We start from the raw sequence: 20,829 nt of genomic DNA, 5'->3' as shown, positions 1-20,829 counted from the left end.
ATTAAGAAAGGAGAATCATCTAGGAATGGAGAACTAAGGAATGCAAAGTCAAAGGACAAACCAACATGCTATCACTCTGGAAAACTTGGTCATACTACAAATATATGTTGAAGCAAACATGGTATGAAAAATTCTAAACCTAAGTTTATTGGTTACTATTTTTACTACAAGAGATAAGGACATCCAATACATGAGTGTAGATCAAGACTATGGAATGTAATTGCAACACCTAAATTTGAAGGATATTGTTATAACTATCAAAAGTATGGCATAGAGATTATAAATGCATATCACAAACAAAACCTTAATGGACAAATTAGAGGAAGAACTATGCACCTAACAATGCATGTTCCAAATGTCACATGTTTGGACATCAAAGCAATAATTGTTGGACTCAAGTATATTCAATAGATTAGACAAAAGACAAAGGCAAAGACAAAGTGGACATTGAGAAAATTAGAAATGAAATGAACCATAAATGGAAAAGGAAAATAGAAGATGGAAATAGTGGAGAAATTGGAGCCTAGGTCACACAATCCAATGGAGAAGGTGATCATGTCATCTCAAACTAAGAAAGAGAGGTATGTATGGAATTGTATACTTAATTGATATATCATACATTAGTTCCTTACATGAAAATGTAGATGCATATGAACAAATTTGTGAAACGTTTCCATGTGTTAGCAAAAATTTTGTATGTTGACTGACACTAAGTACTTCAGAAGAGGAATGATAGAGATCAAATGGAATGATAGAGACCAAGTTGTAATACAAAGACCTAGTTGAAAGGCACCAACATCAATTGAGATCATTGGCTTCCACTCACCTCGGTACACAACATTAATGGAGACCCTAAATTGATCAAAAGAAGGTATATGATGAATTTTGAAGACATTATTACATACCTTGCATTTAGATTTTTGAGAACACTAAGTGATTTGGTGATTATTAGCAACTACCAAAATTTTCAAGAGCGATTTGGATGAAGAATCTTGAATGAGTGAAGATCTTAACTGTGTCAAGTATCCAAAGAAGAAAGAACTTCAAACCCTAACTATGAACATGGTAGATTCATCAAACACTAGAATGAGTCAAGAGGTTAGTAGAATCCAAATGGTGAGGAGCGGTGTTTTTCCTCCACCAAAGTTTCATGCTATTCCATAGATTTCTATGAAAGGAGACTCAATGGGTGTACTATCCTCGATATCACCTAAAGCCATTATGATCCATGATATCAAAAGTTTTTATATGCATGAAATTGGAGAATTAGGATATTATGAAATCAGAGAAGCTTATGAGAAGTTGTGCAATTAAGGAATCTTGAAGGATGAATTTAAAATCATTAAGAGGAAAGGTTTAACTCCTACCCTAGAATTCTCAAAGAATATTAAGATCAAATGGATTAAAGTTATTTTGAGCAAAATCCATGACATAAAGTATTGGCAATAGAATGGGCCAGTGGAGATAAAGAAAATTAATTCATAGGGTTACAAGCTATCCAACCCTCGACATAAAGAAAACCATGTGAAGCTTGAGTTGTGAAGAAATAGAGGCAAACATAGGAGTTGAGTAGAATGGATGTGGTCTATCCATTACAAACATCTTTGATCCACTAATTGAATTTGTAGTGAGGGTTATAACTCACAAATTTTATCAATCGAGAAGATTGAACAATGTGCCTTGTATGGTTGTGGATCAAGTGTGGAAGATTGTAATGAAAGATCATGAGTATGATCTTGCCGAGCTATAGAGACTCCAACTTGCAGAGAATTTGAAATCTATAAGAAAAGAGAAGAATTCAATGTGTAAGTTTGGTTCCCTCATTATGTGTATTTTCTTTTACATACAGAAGTATTTTCCTAGTATTGGTGATGTTGTATGGGAGCAAAACAAACCCATGATAAGATAGATAAATGAGTATATTACTCAATTAGGAGAAAATTTTGAGAATGTAATGAATACTTATTTTGATGAATTCAAGTAAAGGATGAAAATGAGTATGAGGATACCTAAATATTTGGTCACAGAATATTATAGTGACATATGTTTTCTTGTAAATACAGACAATACTTTTGTATAGGTAGTGAAGTCGAGGAAGGATTGGTTACAAAGTTTTGATTAGAAGATGGATAGTGATGTAGTGAGTGCAAAAATTGATGCACTATTCTAAGAAGAGATAGATGTTGAGGCTGAACCTTTTGGTAAATATGAAGAAGCCAAAGAAATAATTGCTATGAATATCAAGATAGCTTCTAAGGAGAAGGAAAGGAAGAAAATGATTGAAGATCTTGAAGCTAAATTGGGAAGCCTAGGCAAGGGAAAAGAACCATTACAATTGACACAAGGTCTTGGTAAAGATGAAGAAAAAGATAGTGGTGATGACGAAGAGGAGGAAGAAGAAGGTGACAAGGGAAAAGCCCTAGTTGTTGTCATGCCGCCAAGAAAGAAGGAGCAAGGAAAAAAGAAGAAGCTGATAGTGACACCCATCCCTCCTCCACCACCAAACTAGCCAAGGACCAAGGTAGTTGCTAGTACCAAGTAGACTGCAAAGAAGAAAGTAGTAGAGACTACTGAGCCCAGTGCCCCCAAAAATAGATGAAGGAGATTGGTCAAAGGACCACCCAAGGGACTATCTAAATCCATTGAAGATGTATATGCAAATCTACGAGCATCTTCAAGATTGTCTAACTTTAGATTTGTAAAGTATGATACATTAGACAATGTTGATCAAACTAAGGTTGAGGGGTCTATGGTGGATATGATTTCTAATCATAAGTTAGCTCCTAGAAAATTTGAGAAAAGGATACCCAAATATTTATTTCATAGACTAGAAAGGAGATGGAAACAAGTAGAAGTAGAGGAGAAAAAGATAAGAATTGACACATTAGTCAAAGTTATGCCCAACCTGTCATAGGAGCAATAGGGCACATTTTTGGAACAATGTAGGAGAAGATTTGTTCCTAAGTACAATTTTTTTTTATACTATAAAATAAAGAGGAAGGTGTACAATAGCAAGATGAGTTGCTTTGGAAAATCATTTTTGGTTTAATAACAAAGACATGAGAGACATACACTCTAAACATCAAAGGTAATTATGGTAGTGGAGAAAGCTCAAGTGTATCGAGTCTACAAGGCATCATGTCCCCTATACATGCCAACACCCCTGACACTCCAAAGGTTGAGGAGTCAAGGCTCACATATATAGAGGTAGATGGTGAAGAGAAAGAAACAAGTGTAAATAATAAGATTGTTTCAACACCTCACATTGAGGAAGGAAAAGAATCAAATGAAGCTGAACCTAGTGCAACTATTGTAGTCTCAAGCACAAAATGAACAAGAAAGACCAAGTGGTGACACCCCTTCACCACCTCTCAAGGCAGTGTCGAGAAACAACACTCCTTCACCTAGAAAAAAGAGGAAAACAATAAAAGATGCTTCACCAGATATTGAGGTTAATCTAGATGAAACAATTGAGATGTTGGAATTGGACCTAGCAAATCTCACCTTGGAGAAAAAAAAAATTCTACAAGAATTTTTGGCAAAGAAGAAGAGACAAGAAGACCTAAGAAGAGAGCTTAAGTAAAACCAGGTACTACATGATGTAAACCATATTTCTGTTGATGCTTTTGACATTCATAATTTGGAAGATGATGCACCAATCATCAGCCAACTTGTAAATATATTTGATCAAATGAATGCTGGTAACATAGAGTCAAATGAGAGACTAATGGATTGGTCTACTAGAAGATTTGAAACTAAGGTTGTGGACAAAATTTTTGTAACCATTGCTGAGTAGAAAGTGAAACTACAAGAGAGAGTTAGGTTATGATTGAGCTAATACATAAGGTACAACATTTGTAGACAATTTTTTCAGATGTGCCAAGATTCACTAACTACATTCAAGAACAAATAAATCAAAATTAGGTTAAGATAAAGAGATCCAACAACATTATTTCTAAGTCAGTAGGATCAAGCATTGATCACTACAATAATCTACTGAATGCTCAAGGTAAAGTGGTCGAGCTTCAAGTAGCTAACAACAATATGAGATCCAAATTTACCTCTATTTAGGCAATGATGATACATCATTTTGAAGTCATGCAAAGAGAATTGAAAATAGCCCATGATCTTATCATAGAAGATCATAATCTTTTAGTGGTTGATAGTTTAATTGATTTGGCTACAAGATTATAGTTGTTGATTGCTATTTTGGAAGTAGCAAGAACCACATTGGATCATGCATTGTCCATGATTACCTAAGTTCATAAGGAATTATTTGAAAAATATGGATTACTTCCACCCATTCCACCCCAGCAACAGTGATGTCAGTGTTCAAAAACAAGGGGAGATGATATGTGATGTCAAAGGGAGAAATACAAATTTGAATAAAGGTGAAATGGATTTGTTATTCATTTTTTCATCATTTATTCATTATTCATTGGCATAAGTCATAAGACTTAGGGGGAGAGCTCATTTATCGAATTGTATTGTAACAATGTAAATATGACAAAATGTTTTTTCCACTACTATCAGAGGGGGAGATTGTTGGCATCTCTAATCATTGTTTTCTATTAGTGTCAACCACTTAGTCATTTACTAGTCAGAGTCAGATGGTCATCACTGTGACTGAGCTACTCTATATAGGTTGATTCATGTACATAAGCAAGTATGTACCAAGCTCTATAGGAGCTGAGTAAGTGTATGGTCACCGAGTATTTCAATACGAGCTAAGCTCATCAATGACTGAGCAAGTATCAAGTATACAAGTGTCAAGTTACATAGTGTGTGCTGAGCACAATATATGTTGAGCATTAGAAGAGTAACACAAGCTAAGCAACAATAATGTCGAACATCAAGAAATAGTAAAGACTAAGCAATTTAAAGCTTACATAAAAGTCAGGAATGGAACAAAATTTGAGGCAAAATGATTATCAAGTCAACTTGGAAAGAACATTTTAATTATGTAGAGGTTTTTACAGAACATTTAATACTTACTAAGGTTGTTACAGAACATTTACATGACATGGATCACAGATCCCTATGTTGTGCAATCAATGATTTAGCTGGAGAGGCTATTATGGATGAATCTAGAAAAATCTTTTTGAGAATCTTTCAATAGTGAAGATCTTAACCTAGATCAGAGAGATGCGTCTACTAGAAAGAGAAGGGGAAAGAATGGAGAAGTGTATGCATGCGAACAAGGAGTAAATTTGAAGGATCAAGATCAGATTAGGAGTTAGTGAAGGGTTATGTTATCATCTAATAGAGAAAGTGACCTATTCATAACAATGAAGTGAAAGGGAAAGACAAGTAATATTAGATCAGAGGAGAGGATCGGTTAGTAAGGAGAAGACTCAAAATTAGCTTACAGAGAAAACTGAGAGTCAGCTTTTGAATCAGTTTTAACCAACTTGAATCAGGGTAAACCTCTTAACAGAGTGGTCTTAACATATGTTTGTAAATCTCCTAAAAGAGTCCTTACTTTGTTTTAAGTGTTAAATCCTCTAACAAGGTGAGGCTTGGCAGTCTCTTAAGCCTTTAATAGGGTAGAGTCCTCACAAGGTAGATCATATCTTATGATCAAACATTGTAACCTTAATTGGTTAACTTTTTTATTGTAGTAGTGAAGATTTTTGGGTGTCATCCCCACCCTAGTTTTACCTTCACCTTGGAGGGTTTCAAGGTAACAAATATTGTGTTATGTGTTTCATTTTCATGCATGCAATTGATCAGATTTATATGTTACAATAGATTTACATGCACAAGTTTACTAATAGGTGTGAATGAATTGGTGAAATGTTTAAAGTGTTTAAGATTCTAATTCACCCCCCTCCCCCTCTCAGCATCTTGTTTATCATGTTTATTACACCATCAATCTACAATCTTCTCATCACTTCTCTTCTTTTCAAGTTATCAAAAGGGTTAATCTTATCATAACATCTATCTACCCTTTTTGACCCCTTATATAGTATTTTGACCTAATTTTGACGTCCTAGATCCATTTTCAAGATCATAAGTGAAAATTGGGTTCATCTTGCTTGTCAAAATTACATTTTAAAATCATGTCTTCTTATGCACAATTGGTTGACCTTTTAAGGTTTAATCTTTGGATTCTTATGAGGTAATCTTCATTTCTTCATCATTTCTACTCTATTATTCTCTTCTTATTCTTTTTATTTCATCTTTCTTTGACCTAATTATGATTATTTATTCCTTCTTGGTCAAACTTACCCAAACTGGGGCATATCTTCATTTCTTGGTGGTTAAGTTTTGTTATCGCTTACCTGTCACTATGGACCTTACTTTATCTTAATTTGTTCGAATCTAGCTCATTTCTACATCTCCTCTATCTCATTTTGATTTCAATCTCAAGGGGGAAGGAATACTCTATCACCACTTTTATACTATGGCTATCTATTTCTCAAGAGCATATGCTTTACCTTCCATTTGCTCTGATCTGGCTATCTTTCTAGGGAAAAAGCTTGACCTTTGTATTATCTCTAGGTCTATCTCTCTCCCAATGTTCATTTCTACTAGTAACTAACTATGCATTTAGGATTGGCTATCTTTTGTACTTCACTCTTCAGAGTCAGATCAATCTATCAGTTGCTAGCTTGGTTTCTTCATTCTTTGAATTAATGTGTTCCCAGACCGATCACACATTAGTCAAAGAGGGGCTTATTTTCAAACCGATCTTCTTCACGTTGAGACATAAATGACCCATCCTTAAGAGACAATTAGGAAGGGAACACTTAGCAAAGAAATTAAGAGGGTATTTATGATTACTTTTATATGTAGTAATTTTTTTAATGCCCATTATGGGTTATGTACATAGGGTTGGGCACATAGGGTTATTTGCATCTAATATTCTCAAGAGGATGGGTACATAACCTATCTCTTGATAAATAGGGTACATTTTTTGGGGTATTTTATGAGACGTAAGTAACATTAGAAAATAACCCATTTTTTGTATAATATGCTTGCAAGAAAGTAATGACCTAAGCTAACAATGCAAGAGCTATGTTAGGATGAAGACTATGCTAAGGTGAGATGCAAGATGCTCCAATAATGCAAGAATTCCAAGAGTGTGGTGAGTGCTCCAAAAGCTATAAGAAAACCTACAACATAACATTAGCATAAGTGACCATATATGAGAGAGTAAGGAGAGAGACTCCTTATAAAGAAAAATGGACAGTGGAGATTAAGAGGAATAATCAAGGGTGGAGAATGAGCCTTGAATGTTCCATATGCACAAGAATCTCACCTAAGAAAGATCAATGATTGATTTTAAGAGGAAATAGATGTGTGGAGGAAAATTAAAGCTCTTTTGAAATTAAATATTCCTCCCACATAGAAAAGTGTGCCCCTCATGTGAGACAAAAATGTCTTTACTATTATTTTTAAAAGATTAATAATGTTTTTCATGTGCACACTTAGGATAAGTAGGATTTAGGGACTTTATCTAATTCTTTCAATTAAATAAAAGACTTAGGATAAAGTGGTCAAACCATAGGTTATAATCAAATAAATAGCAAATCAATGATTTGATCAAGAATAAGTAATGTATAAATTAGACAAAAATGTTAGAAATGGGGCTCACAGTCTAGAGGAACATTTTTTGGTGATTACATATACAAGGGTGCCAATGCCTCCCATGCGACACATTTGATATAGTCATCTAGGTTGTAGCTTGGTCTATTTATGAAAAAACACTCTGGAGGGTGACAAACTATGGAAGAAATCTAGTATATGTGGTTGTAGCATTAGAAGATATTAAGCTTGTGATGAGCTATCCATTGGCCTTGTCCCACAAGAACATCTTGATGTAAACCACAAATGACATGATGGGCGTGATCAAGTGTATTTTTATGGAGTGGACTACGTGACACATATGCCATAGTGAGTGCCTGGGCTTCAAAGATTTATAGGCTATGCTTTCTAGCCAAGACTATTGATATTTTAACAAGATATATAAAAGAGGAAGTAGCCATTTAAAGGTGAGATTTTCCAAAACCACTATTTAAGTTTGGAAGATATGACTTGATTGTCTAAGATGTGATATAATTTTGGAGAAAAAGATCTAATGGCATAAACATTCCAATTGATATCATGGCCCATAAAAGATTGTATACAGACTGAGCAAGATCTTCATTTAATGCTCAATGGGTGATTTTCAACATATATTAAAACAATTATTAGCTTCTAGTTTGAACAGATAGGTTTCTACTCAAATCTCCTCATAGAATAGCCTATCGTCTAATTAAGGATTCTCAAAATGCTTTGAGAAAATTTCAAACTTACATAAGTAAAATATTATTTTGGTATTATGGTTGTTATTTTCAATCATAAATAATATTCATTTACAAATAGTGTTATTGTTTATTTGGGTATAATTCTTAATATAATTATAACTATGAAAGAAGTAAAATCACATACTTTTATTTTCATAATTTTTACAAAATTATGATTAATTTTTATAAATCATGTTCATCAGGATGCCTAGTAATCAATATAACTTAGCATTTAAAACTATTTTTTTATTGTTAGCAAATAGTTTATTCTATCAGTTATTATTTTTTAAACATTAATTATAAAGATATTGATATAATTTATATACTTTTTTTAGTTGTAAGACATTGCATATTAATAATAGGCTATTGATGTACACCTAAGATAGTAAATGAAATAATTTATTTTTTAAAAACTTTTGGTCTCATCCACAACATTTACTATTCTCTCATTGTGAGTAGGAAGATATTTGATGAATGTTCAAATCTCTCTCTCTCTCTCTCTCTCTCTCTCTCTCTCTCTCTCTCTCTCTCTCTCTCTCTCTCTCTCTCTCTCTCCTATTAAGCATGAATCCTTGATGCTTGTATGAAGGAGATTGTCAAAATATTTTTAGAGAGATGATTCAATGCTTATATGCTGCATTCATGATATTGTTTCTTCCACCCCCCCTCCTATTAATCATGAATTCTTGATGCTTGTATGAAGGAGATAGTAAAAATATTATTAGAGAGATGATTGAGTGTTTGTATGTTGCATTCATGATAGTGTTTGTAATGCCTTGCCAGGGAACCCAAGAGAAGTTAACCTATAATATCACTAGGTTTGCTAAAAATTTTTTTTGGAAAGATTAAAACAATCAAGAGATAACATAGCGAAAGCAATAACTTATATACATACATTATAAATACAATAAAAATCACATCTCTCAAGGGTTCCATAACATTGAATCACACACATAAGTTTTAATAAAATTAAATTTGATAAGTAAGCCAAGTCCATGTCATAGAATAACCATAAGTACGAAATCACATGGAATAATATACAAGTACATAAGATGCCACATAGCATAACTAGAATGCATAATCATCCTTTACAAAAGTCACAAGGTATGAAATGCTACAAGAATATACATCACGATAAGATACAACATCTCATAGGATCTCAAATAATCAAAGTACAATATGCCATAATATGACCATAGAACATAATCACAAGACCAAAAGAATAAAACAACTGCACAAGGTAAATCTAGCATTGGCATCCAACTCTCAGATCTCAATGGTATAAGAAACACTACCACCCAACCTCGTGGAACCTAAATGACCTAGTCCCATTGTGCTGAGGAGATAATCTCAAGTCCCAAATGGATAACAATCCAAAAGTCATAACAAGAATCTAGGTCAAGGAATCCTGATAGCATTCTATCTCAAAGGTACCAAGTAAACAAGTAACATCTAGTCCTAGAGGATACAAAGACACATAGGAAACCTAATATGCATGTGGGCAAGTGTCTTTACATGAGTCAAAGTCTCCAAGGTGGCCCTGGCAGTCTCTCTGGACCCCACGCCCCTAGTGACTATATGTGGCATAAGTATCCTTTCTTACAGACAAGGCATACTAACTAAGGAAGGTCACAACCCAACATCCTTTTTACTCCCATCCTAGCATGTACTAGCACTTGATACATGGGTGAGGTAATACAATGACTCTTGTTAATTCATTTTATCCCCATTAATGAAATGTTATCACTTATTAATACAACATATAATGGGTTACCCGAACAACCTCTTTAGGGCTATGACCTCCATTGTAAGTCACTTTCCAATGTACACATAGATAACCTATCCTATTCTCATAACATAACATCTCATAAAATCACAATAACCACATTAATCTTATACAAACAACTGAAAAGCACAAATAGACAAATCACAATATTCACCTCAGTCCTATACAAGCAACTAGAAAGAACCAATAGATAATTGATTGAAACCCTCAAAGATTACACCAAGAAAATCACAATACATGAGCTTACAAAAAAGAACTCAATCTCATCATAGAAACACATGAATATAGCATGTTGGTTGAGAATGAAATAATCAAGACAAGACAACATCACATAACAACATCATAAAACCATCACTTCCCAAACCTCTAGTAAACAATCCTATTTGGCCGAACTACTATATTCCCCAAAAAACCCATTACAAGATAAAACAAGAAACCTCAATAGGTATATAAATAAGTGTAATTAATCATCCATTTTAGTTTTCATTATAATTTCATAAAAAATAGATTTGCAATAAATTTTAAAGTTTTCATTTGAAAGTTTTTCCAATTGATAAAGGTTTCCAAGTTTCGATCGATCAAAAAGCCCTTTGATGTAAAGAACAAGTCTTGCTTCCTAACCCTAACTTCTTGGGGGTCTCTAGGCTCCTTCTCTAGCCTATTAGGGTTCTTTCTCTAACCCTAGCTTGGAAGGATCACTTTCCTAATCCTTCCCTCATTCAACTTGTCCACACCAATTAAGAAATTAAGTCAACCCAAACAATACTCCTTAGATGCTCTATAGGATCATCCACACCACATGACCATACACACCCAAAACTGCCCCATAATGGAAAGAAAGGTTTGTTTCTAGGGCATTGGAGCCATTCCAATTCTCATCAACCAAAAATTGCATAGAAATCTCTATCGATTTCAAGAACTGCTCCAAACTAGGTCTAATAGGGCTACAAGGAATTAGGCCTCCAAACTCACCTTTTAGCACATAACTTAGAAAATGACTTAACAAGGTGGAAAAAAAACTTCATTTCTTGATACCTTTTTGGAAGGTCATTTAGATCCACTTGGTCTCACTTCCTCAAACTATCCATACAATGGGTTACTATTTTTAAGCCTTAAATTAAGGGTTTCACCAATGTGCTGATAGTTTTCATAAGGCTTTGATAAGATTCCTAAAAAAAAATGTCACCAGAGCTTCCTAGTGGGTATAGGACTTCTCCACTCTTGTATCCTTCTCTCCATCACCTCAGATTGAAGACACCAATGCACTCAATCCCATCAAATGTTGTTTCAATCATTATGATCCCTAACCATGCTCATTTGGCTTGCCTAGGACATCGCTGTAGAAATGTCAAACATGCTTTCCAGGGCTCATGCACTTGCATACCTATAGTAAAAGGAGTCTTCTCACACATTCCAAGAGACCATTCAGATGCCACAGTGGAAAGGTGAGTTATGACTCCATTTTAAAAAACTACATGGTTCAGATCAACAAAAGTGAGGAAACAAAAGATTTTCTAAAATGAAAAGAAATGAAACCAAGGGACCTATCTAATCACATATAGAATCTACTATTTACATATACTAACTCATTCATAAGTCAAAGTGCAAGATTCAATCCATTCAGTGGCTCAATGAATCAAAAATGCTCTGACTATGGTAAAAAATGCTCAGCAAAATCATTTGTTCATTTATCAATGTTTTTCCAAGTGCCATCCAACCCTTGTCATAGGTCTAGGAGGTCTTATATAGGTCTAACACACATGTTACAACTACCTTGAGGTGGTTATTTCACCTACTTCTCAAAAATGCACTTTTGCAATAAAAGTTGTCATGACAACTTTTGTAATTTTGCAAAGTTGTCATGCAACTTGACAACTTTTTGTATATCTAGACCAATCTTAGTCAAAGCCTCATGAAACTTTATCAAATGTTTAATGATGAGTTTTGGGACATGAAATCATCATTCCACCCCTCCTTTATCTAGCCCTTTAAATGCCCAAATGTCATATTTGACAAATTTGACAACAATTGCCCACTACCAACAACTTTGGACAAACAAGTAATATTGAGTACCTCCAAGGACCTAATTAGACCTCCTAATGACTAAGACACTCACTAGGAATCACTAGCCCTCCTTATTTTACTAGTGGCTTGGCTAAGGCCACTACAAGCCAAAAATTGACTAGGAACCCTAGGTTACCATGTAGCCTACCTAAGTGTACTTTGACATCCACTTTCTTGTTCCTTGTCTTTTTCTTTAGAGTTTGTCAATCACCCTTAGTTTTAGCAACATCCACATAGGCCTTGTTTGGGGAGGGAACCAAACCCCTACAAGGTAGAGTGAAAGCAATGCTTGCACTAGCAAGGGAGAAATCAACTTGAATTGAGACACCAAGATACATTGCAGTATCGATGGAACCGCTTGAAGCCAAGGGGAGGTGACCCAAGATTCTACAATCAACAAGGCGGTGAGAGGAAGGATTCTTTCTTGAGGGTAGAGGAATCTCACCCTCCTTTAGGCCAACAAAGATCAAAGTGGTCTTTAGAGAGAAGGGGTGAGGGGTACCAAAGGCAAACAAAACCTCTTCCAAAGCCATGGAAGCCAGGGAAAGAAATTTCTCCTTAAGCTTGGATTCATGCATCTTATCCTTTACTGCAATACAATCAGTAACACTACACCCTTTAGTGTTGCAACCCTAACAATACAGTTTAGCATTTTCATAAACAATGGTTTATGTCTACTTACCTAATTTAGATTTGAGGACCACAAAATCAAGCATCTTTTTGTTGATAGTCACATTGATGTAGAATCTAGTGAAGACTAGTCGAGATTTGCTCGGAGTGATGGTGTCAATAAAAATGTAGTGCCTAAAAGAGTCCCCAATCTACTTGAAGATTTGATCACCCATGAATTCAAGGGGGTGACTAGGAAGACGACCCACACTAGGGTGTTCCTGCATAGCTCAATGGATCCACTTGGAAAGGATAGGGAAGTGCTTACCATACATCCAAGAATTAGAGAGAACTAGGGACATACCCTCCCAAGTGAAGAGGAATAGTCCACCTGACATAGTTGGGACTGCAACACTCCCTTTGAGTTTCTGATGAACTCCAATCCATTTTTTAACCATGTCAATGGAAGGGTGGAAGTCAAAAAATCTCCCAACCAGGGCTAAGTTCAAAGTAGCCATTATTCTTTTAACCACAGAGTCAAGAAGAGAAATTTCAACGCTGTCCTCAATAGAGACAAATTCAACCAAAATAGTTGCTCATTGAAAGAGGCCCCCATAAGTGCACCTCTCTAGTCAACCTTGCATGGGATAATCTGCAGTGATTCATCTAGGGTAGTAGAAGATTTTGGCAAATCAATGACAAGACCCTTTAAGATTGCACTAGAAACATCACCTTTGGGGGGGCGGGTGTGGATGGGGGGAGGGTGAGGAGAAGCATCCTCCCTAGTAGGGGCTACCATGAAACTTGAAAATAAACGATTGTGAAACCAAAATAACAAAGGCATCCGAGCAACATTAGATTATAATAGCATATTGGTTAAGTAGTAGTGATATTATTTTCAACACTTCTCCCTTGACTACTTATTAGTCCCTGTCTTTATAAGACAGGGAACTAATGTTTTCAGTGGCCCCTTTTCAATTTTCCCCCCCCTCCTGGGATGTTATATTCTAAAGTTTGGAAATGTTTTATTTTTAAAATATTTTTCTAACTATTATTTCCTTTTTCTAATTGACTGGTTTGACTTTAGCTGGGGTTTTCATTGATTTTTCCATTCAAAAAATACAAAAAAATTCTTAGACTCTTCCGAAAACTTCACCATAGACCTACCACCTCTACCTCTGGGGTCAATGATCCAGATCTAGCAGTGGTTCTTGTTGTGTGGCTCGATCCGACGATCAAAGTATGGGGAGAAGGCCAAGACCCCGAACTCTCGGCTCTACGCCCCATGCCAGCTTGGATGGCCGGTAACAATTAATTTTCTCATCAGTAATAATATACCAAATCTACCTTCACTAAGGCAAGGACTTTGGCTCCATTAGGTGCTCTTGTTTTAAAATGTTCAATTCTTATTAAAAATTCTTATCACAATATTATTGTATCAACTCTTCTTTAATCCAATATTCTCACAAATTTGAGTTCCAAATGATAACAATCAAAATAAAAGCATACCTTTAAACTCCACTCAAAATTCATAAGAACTGCCCGTTTGGCGAGCAGAATAGGAATACGTATTCTGGAATAGAAAATGGGGCTATGTATTCCTGTTCTCTGTTTGGTTCAACCAATATTTGATGGGAATTTGCGGACCCTAAAATTTATGTTTTCTAAAATAAAAAAAAGTGGAATAGGAATATGTATTCCAATAACACCTATTTGGGTGGAATTGCAAAACCCCATTTTTGGGCCAAAATTGGAATACGTATTCCTATTTTACTTCGTATTCCAATTCCGTTTTGGTGCATCCAAACAAAGAATTCAAAATTTTTAGAATACATATTCCAAATATGTATTCCTATTCCGCTCGGGAAATGGGCCCTAGAATTCTTTAAAAATGGTAAAAGCACCCTCTAGAGCCTCTTCCATAGTGTCGCATAGAGGATGTTATGCGTCTTCTCCACTTGTATGTTAAAACGGAAGACGAGATTATTTAATTTATTTTTTCGAGGAGGAGACGAAATTGTTGAAATTGTTTGAGGTTTTGTTCTTAGCTGTGGGGTTGTTTGTGTTCTTCCAGAGGTAAGCACAATTAATTTTAACCAAGGTTGCAGGTATTTTTCTATCCAAATTTCCGACTTATGTGATTTGTATTCAAATTTGCTTGTAAACTGAAAAAATCAGTCAAACGTTATGTGTACAAGGAATTTTATACTGTGAAATGCCTAACAAATTATGATATCACTTCTGCTCTTCTTAAGATCCAGCTTAACAGTAGAACTCCACCTTTGATGTTTAACAAAATAAGCCCTGGTGGATCTTGGCTCGTTCAGATAAGGTGGTCTGTATCTTATTTAGGAAACTTGAGAAACGCTAGTGTAAGATGTTGATTAACGAAATATGACTTAGTTTGTTAATCGACCCTAAATCTTAATTCGATATGTGGCTGGCAGTTTAACCGATCTTTAACTTCCAAAATGGCTTAACTGGCATGCTTTCTGATAGAGTAGGCAACGTATGTCTTCTGAAACCCTTCATATTTGATTAATTGATTTAGTGTATGCTTCAGGCAAGAAGGAAGCGTAAATCTTAGGCAGGTTTTATTGCGATTCATTTGCAAGAGATTAAGTCAAAGAACAAGCGTGCAAGTGGACAATCGTTACTTTGTTGCAAGGAGCAGTAACAAATAGTAGTTAGGCTAGACATCTTGCATTGTGGCAAGAGGAATTAGCTCTAGAGAATTCAAGATTCCGCAAATCTTTATTAACTATTAACTTTTAAGAGAATTTGGTGAGAAAATTCTATAGAAAACGATATTGATCCACATTTGTGGCCATTCATCAAGGGAACTATTGTTTGGCGCATGGAATCATTTTTTTCTTTACTAAGCGCTATATTTGATGAAGTCAGCAACCAATTTTAAGAAAGGAGGCTGAGTGATCCTATTGAGCTTTTACTGTTTGAATTTCAGGGGTGATTCCTCCTCTGACAAGGTGTAGTGATTAGATTGGGATTCCTTGCCTTGAGCAACTGGTCTGTGAGCCCTTTTAAACAATCTATTGGTAGCTGAGTTTTCCACTTGCAAATCCTCATAAATGTAAGCTAGCATTTTGACCCTGAGCCTGATGAGCTTGAATAAATTAAAAAATAAGGTCTATGGTTAGAGAGGGAGAAGATCACCAGCTCTTGTGGTGTACTATGAAGAATGGTCTCTCTGAAAGTAAACAATTGAATTTGAAGTAACTTAAGTGAGATAGTTCCAATTATTCACAGTGAAGACTCTAAAGAATCAAGATGACACCAAAAGAAAGGGGAACAAGGGCTCCAAGAAAATGTACTTGAAGGCAAATGTCATATATGTGTTGCTTTGAGGCTAGTCCAGGGACTGGAACAGAAGTTCAAATTTATAATCGAACTTCGCTAAGACAAAATAACATTCTCCAAGTATCTGACATTAAGGAATACTAATCATCTAAGTTTTTAATAGCACTAAAGAGATACTTTAGCTCAGTAACAAGAAAAAGTTGAAGAAAGAGATTGGAAAAGGATGTCAAAGTTGTGGCATTATAAGACTTTGGGAATCAAGCAAAGAAAGACATTTTAAAAATAAAAGAAAGAATAAAAATATGCAGGTTACATTACAGAGGAGTAACTTCAAAGGTAGTGGAATGCACTTGTCGTTGTGGTGATTGTTGGATATTCATATATTTCAATTAGATCATTGTGAAGGAATATGCAGGGTAAACATGAAAGAGCAACTTCAAGTTCTACCAGAAATGGTATGGACATGCATCTGAAAATATGCATGGTATAGATATATACCATTGCCAGCTTTTCTTATCAATGTTATGATTACTGTTGATTAAGAAATTGGGATAATTTATTATTCTAGGATCAATTAATGACATCTTTGGTTGAAATTAATCTAATTTGTAGGCTTCAGATTCTGTGACTGATTTCTTAGTGTCAATGATAAAATGCTAGGCAAAGATCAGTAGTAAAAAGGAGATACCTCCATCTCTCAGTTCCACTATGTGCACTAACTAAGCTCTGTATTGAACTCTCGTACAGTGGAAACCTTTCTTAAAATGCTTTCAGTGTTGATCAGGTGATGATAAAAATTGCTTTCTTAGTACCTGATAGATGATCACACACTTACAAACTTAATGTGGGTTTGTTGGAATGCTAATCTAGTGTTTTTCCATGTCAACAGTATATCAACGTAATATGATTTCATGCAATGTCCATTTAGAATCTAGAAGTCATTTTAGGATTAAGTGGTATAATCTGTAAATTGAGGTGTTATAAGCAGAAGCTAATCTATGCTGTTATGTATAGATAGCAATCAGAGTGCAAGAAAAGAACATGGGACCATTCATGCATACCTTAAGCATGAAGCTACCGATAACACAGAATTGGAATTTTCTCCTAGTGAATGTTCTGTACAGCTGGGCAAATCTCTAAGAAGAGGTGTAAGACTCTGCATCTCTGTCTTCATACATATAAACACATTAATATTGAGTATCACAGACTGAGTGGAGCAAGGACCAAATGGATGTCACAGGAAAGTGCACTCCGAAACATTACATCTGCCAGTGTTATACAAAAGTCAGAACCACATTTAGGTTAGTGGTCTGAGTTGAGGCCATGACGGTTGGAACCATCTGGACTTGGTGTTGGCATTTGAGGATGTCGTGCGAAATAGAATTGCCACCGATAAAGCTGAAAGCAATGCCTCTTTTGCCTCTAATTCTTTTCCTTTCTGGAGGTACTGCCATGAAACCCATAGAGGTACTTCCATTCAGCTTTGCCTTGCAAGAGTACAGGGAATGTGTGGTGCTACTCTTTGAACTTGCAAGAGGTTCTGCTCTTCAAACTTGCAAGTGTTGTCACCACTCCTTGATCCCACAAGGATTGCAAGAAAAACAAGGGATGTTCTGTTTGGGTCAAATGCATGCTGAACTACTAAGCTATAGAGAGCCCTCTGTGTTGATCTGCTGCCTATGTTGTATTTTCTAATTGGATGACATTGTAACTATATGGCAGTAATCATACATTTGAATGCAAATATTAGTTTCACAAATGATAATTGGCTATTTTATCACCCAATATTGAGATGTTTTGAGATATAAAAGTCTTCTTTAGTAACTAAAATATTTGATAGGATTATCATTGGCCTCAACTTTGGATCAAAGTTGGCATTCCAAATGGAATTTTTTTGTACTTTTTCGGTTATCACCATTTGCATCCCTTGCAACTGCTGCATTCCTGAATTTTTATGTTGGATTTATCATTGTATGCACAGTTATTTAGTCTAGGATCTATTCTTTGGTTGTCTGTAATTGCTCTTTCTATTCTCCTTTGGCTTCTTTCTTTGTCGAACTTTACAGAATGCAGTTTAATATATTATTACTCTTTAATCTGATTGGTCCATCTGTTATAATTTAAATTATGAGTGGACTAATAACAAAACACTAATGCTATAAGAATATGTATATGGATTCTGGAAATGTTTATAGCTTCAAAAATTTGATTGAGTGGATGGAGGAAATCTACTTCTTGTTTGCTAAGATGGTTAATCTGTATGATTTATTGTTCTGCATGAGAATGACGTTGACCTGTCTGAAACTGCATGTGTGGATTTTTATAGAAATGGCCTTCATTTTCATTAAAGATTATAACTTTTTGATTTTCAGTTGGCATGCTGTAGATATTAGTCACACTTTGGCACAGATTGTGTTCCTGTATTCCAAGAATTTCAAATCAATCATTTATAATGTTTTGAAATCAGTTACTCCTTTTGTTTTAAAAAAAGAATAAACTAGAAGCTCAGTATCAAGTTCTTGTTTTTATGATGGCAGTACGGACAAACAATTTGGATTACTGAAGATTGGAATTGCTAACTTGCTTGACCAATTCATGTCAAATTTCTGTTCAAAGACCTTGGCAGTAAGGTTTGCACCTTGTAAACATGAGTCATGTTAATGTCACTGTAGTGACAAATGCAGATTATGTGGAAGAGAACCAATATCATCATTCGGATCAACTACCGGTGGATATGTGTGATGATCAAGCATCAGGAAAGTATAGTTTCTCTAGATGGAATCTTTGGCAAATTCTCGATTCTATTCTTCCAACTGGTGGATTTGCCCACTCTTATGGCCTTGAAGCTGCAGTTCAGGCACGAATAGTTCCTAATGCTGAATCATTAGAAGCTTTTGCAGTTAATACAGTGGAGAATACTGCAAGCTTACTTTTACCATTTGTTTATGAAGCTAACAAAAATCCTAACATTGAAAATTGGATTAAACTTGATCTAATTTTGCATGCAACCTTGAGTAATGGAGTTGCAAGGAAGGCATCAATTGCTCAAGGATCTGCAATTCTGCGTGTAGCATCAACTGTGTATACTGAAATTTCAGATTTAAAAGAGATGCGAACGTGTGCTCGAAAGCCTGGTATGGTCCATGTTCATCATGCTCCGATTTTCGGTATTATCTGTGGTCTCCTGGGATTTGATTCATTCACCACACAACAAGCATACTTATTTGTGATGTTGCGAGATTTGCTTTCAGCTTCAACTAGACTTAATCTGATTGGCCCATTAGAGGCAGCATCCATTCAACACCGCATCTCCAAAGTTGCAGAGAAGATCTTGAAGAGACACATGGATCATCCAATTGAAGAAGCTTATCAGACTGCCCCAGTTTTGGATACTGCTCAGGGTTGCCATGATTATTTATTTTCTCGTCTCTTTTGTTCATGAGAAAATTTTATTGCTGCAGCATTTTTGACAAGCCAATGTAAATGGTTCTTATTATGAATATCCATTGGAGAATGATGCGTTTTGGTGGGTCTAAAGTGCTAGCAATGCAGAATATTGTTTACCTGAATAGTTGCATTGGCTATTTTGATTTATAACTATTTGATCCATTGATGTGATCTGACCCTTAAGTCTTCAATTTTGTGGAAGAAAGAATTCCAATACCAGGTCTAAGAAGCACCTCACACAAGCATTTGCTATTGAATACAGTTAGATGATGCTTTGCCCATGCCACTTTTCTTGTATTGAAATATTTGAAATTTGCAGAATTGAATTATGGATGCTTTAATTTCACTTGATTTTGTTTTGAAAATCCATGTTGAGTTACTGTAAGACAGTTCAAGCTATATTCACATTCTAAAAGCAAGGAGAATTAATTTTCTTCAAGTTTTACGAAATGTATCATGACAATATCTGTAAAATTTGTAGCTATTTATGACAATTTGTATCCTTCAAAACTATTAGATTTCCCCAATCAATTCCAGAAACTATCTAACATTTTGTATCCTTTTATATTTGCATCTTTTTGGCACAAGCATGTTGAGAGCATTGTTGATAAATTGGAGAAACTATACTGCAAAGTATCCTTGAGTTATCAGAATTTTGGTTTACCACTATGGGCAGGAACCATTGGTTCAAGTCAGCTTGAGGGTTGAATCATGACAGGATATGAATTATCATCGAGAATGAACACTAGTTGTATAATTACAATTCTTAAAAAATTGGAGAAACTATACTGCAAAGTATCCTTGAGTTATCAGAATTTTGGTTTACCACTATGGGCAGGAACCATTGGTACAAGTCAGCTTGAGGGTTGAATCATGACAGGATATGAATTATCATCAAGAATGAACACTAGTTCTATAATTACAATTCTTAAAAAGTTGAGTGCCATAATCTGTTTGAAGTCAGAATATGGTAAGTCAAGTCAATGTTTGACTTAGTTAACCAATTGATTTTGATATTTAGCAAATTTATAAACAAATTGAGACCTGAAAAGTGATCGAAAGGAACTTTACGGGCTTTAAGTGCCATAATCTATTCCAAGTAGAATACAGTAAGTATTTGACTTAATGACTTGATACCAATATTTTAGCAAGTTCGTAAACAAATTGAGACCTACCAAGTACTCAAAAGTACATTTGCAGGCTAATTAGAGTGGCATCAGTCTTGTTAGGTGGGATGACTTTGGGCACAGATTGCTTTTGGAACTTCTTGCCTTTCCAGTATTTTTTTCATAAATCTCCTCTTATTTGCTCTTA

The 20,829-nt window shown here is 35.2% G+C and overlaps 1 protein-coding gene across 2 annotated transcripts; it reads left to right on the top strand.

The window, feature by feature from the left end:
- Positions 1-14,678: 14,678 nt before the first annotated feature.
- Positions 14,679-19,866, top strand: UREF (urease accessory protein F). Of its 2 annotated transcripts, none has more exons than XM_089805232.1 (2): positions 14,679-14,826; positions 18,606-19,866. In XM_089805232.1, the coding sequence occupies exon 2, from the start codon at positions 18,716-18,718 to the stop codon at positions 19,508-19,510; it is 795 nt and encodes a 264-aa protein (XP_089661358.1). In that variant the 5' UTR covers positions 14,679-14,826; positions 18,606-18,715; the 3' UTR covers positions 19,511-19,866. The 2 variants fall into 2 exon arrangements, with proteins under 2 accessions (XP_089661358.1, XP_089661359.1); XM_089805233.1 differs by having other exon boundaries at positions 14,820-14,858.
- Positions 19,867-20,829: the final 963 nt, after the last annotated feature.

This window comes from Cupressus sempervirens, chromosome 10 (genome assembly GCF_028749045.1).
Source record: "Cupressus sempervirens isolate cs-2001-9-10 chromosome 10, ASM2874904v1, whole genome shotgun sequence".
Lineage (NCBI taxonomy): Eukaryota > Viridiplantae > Streptophyta > Pinopsida > Cupressales > Cupressaceae > Cupressus > Cupressus sempervirens.
This window is presented reverse-complemented; position numbering and strand designations above follow the sequence as displayed.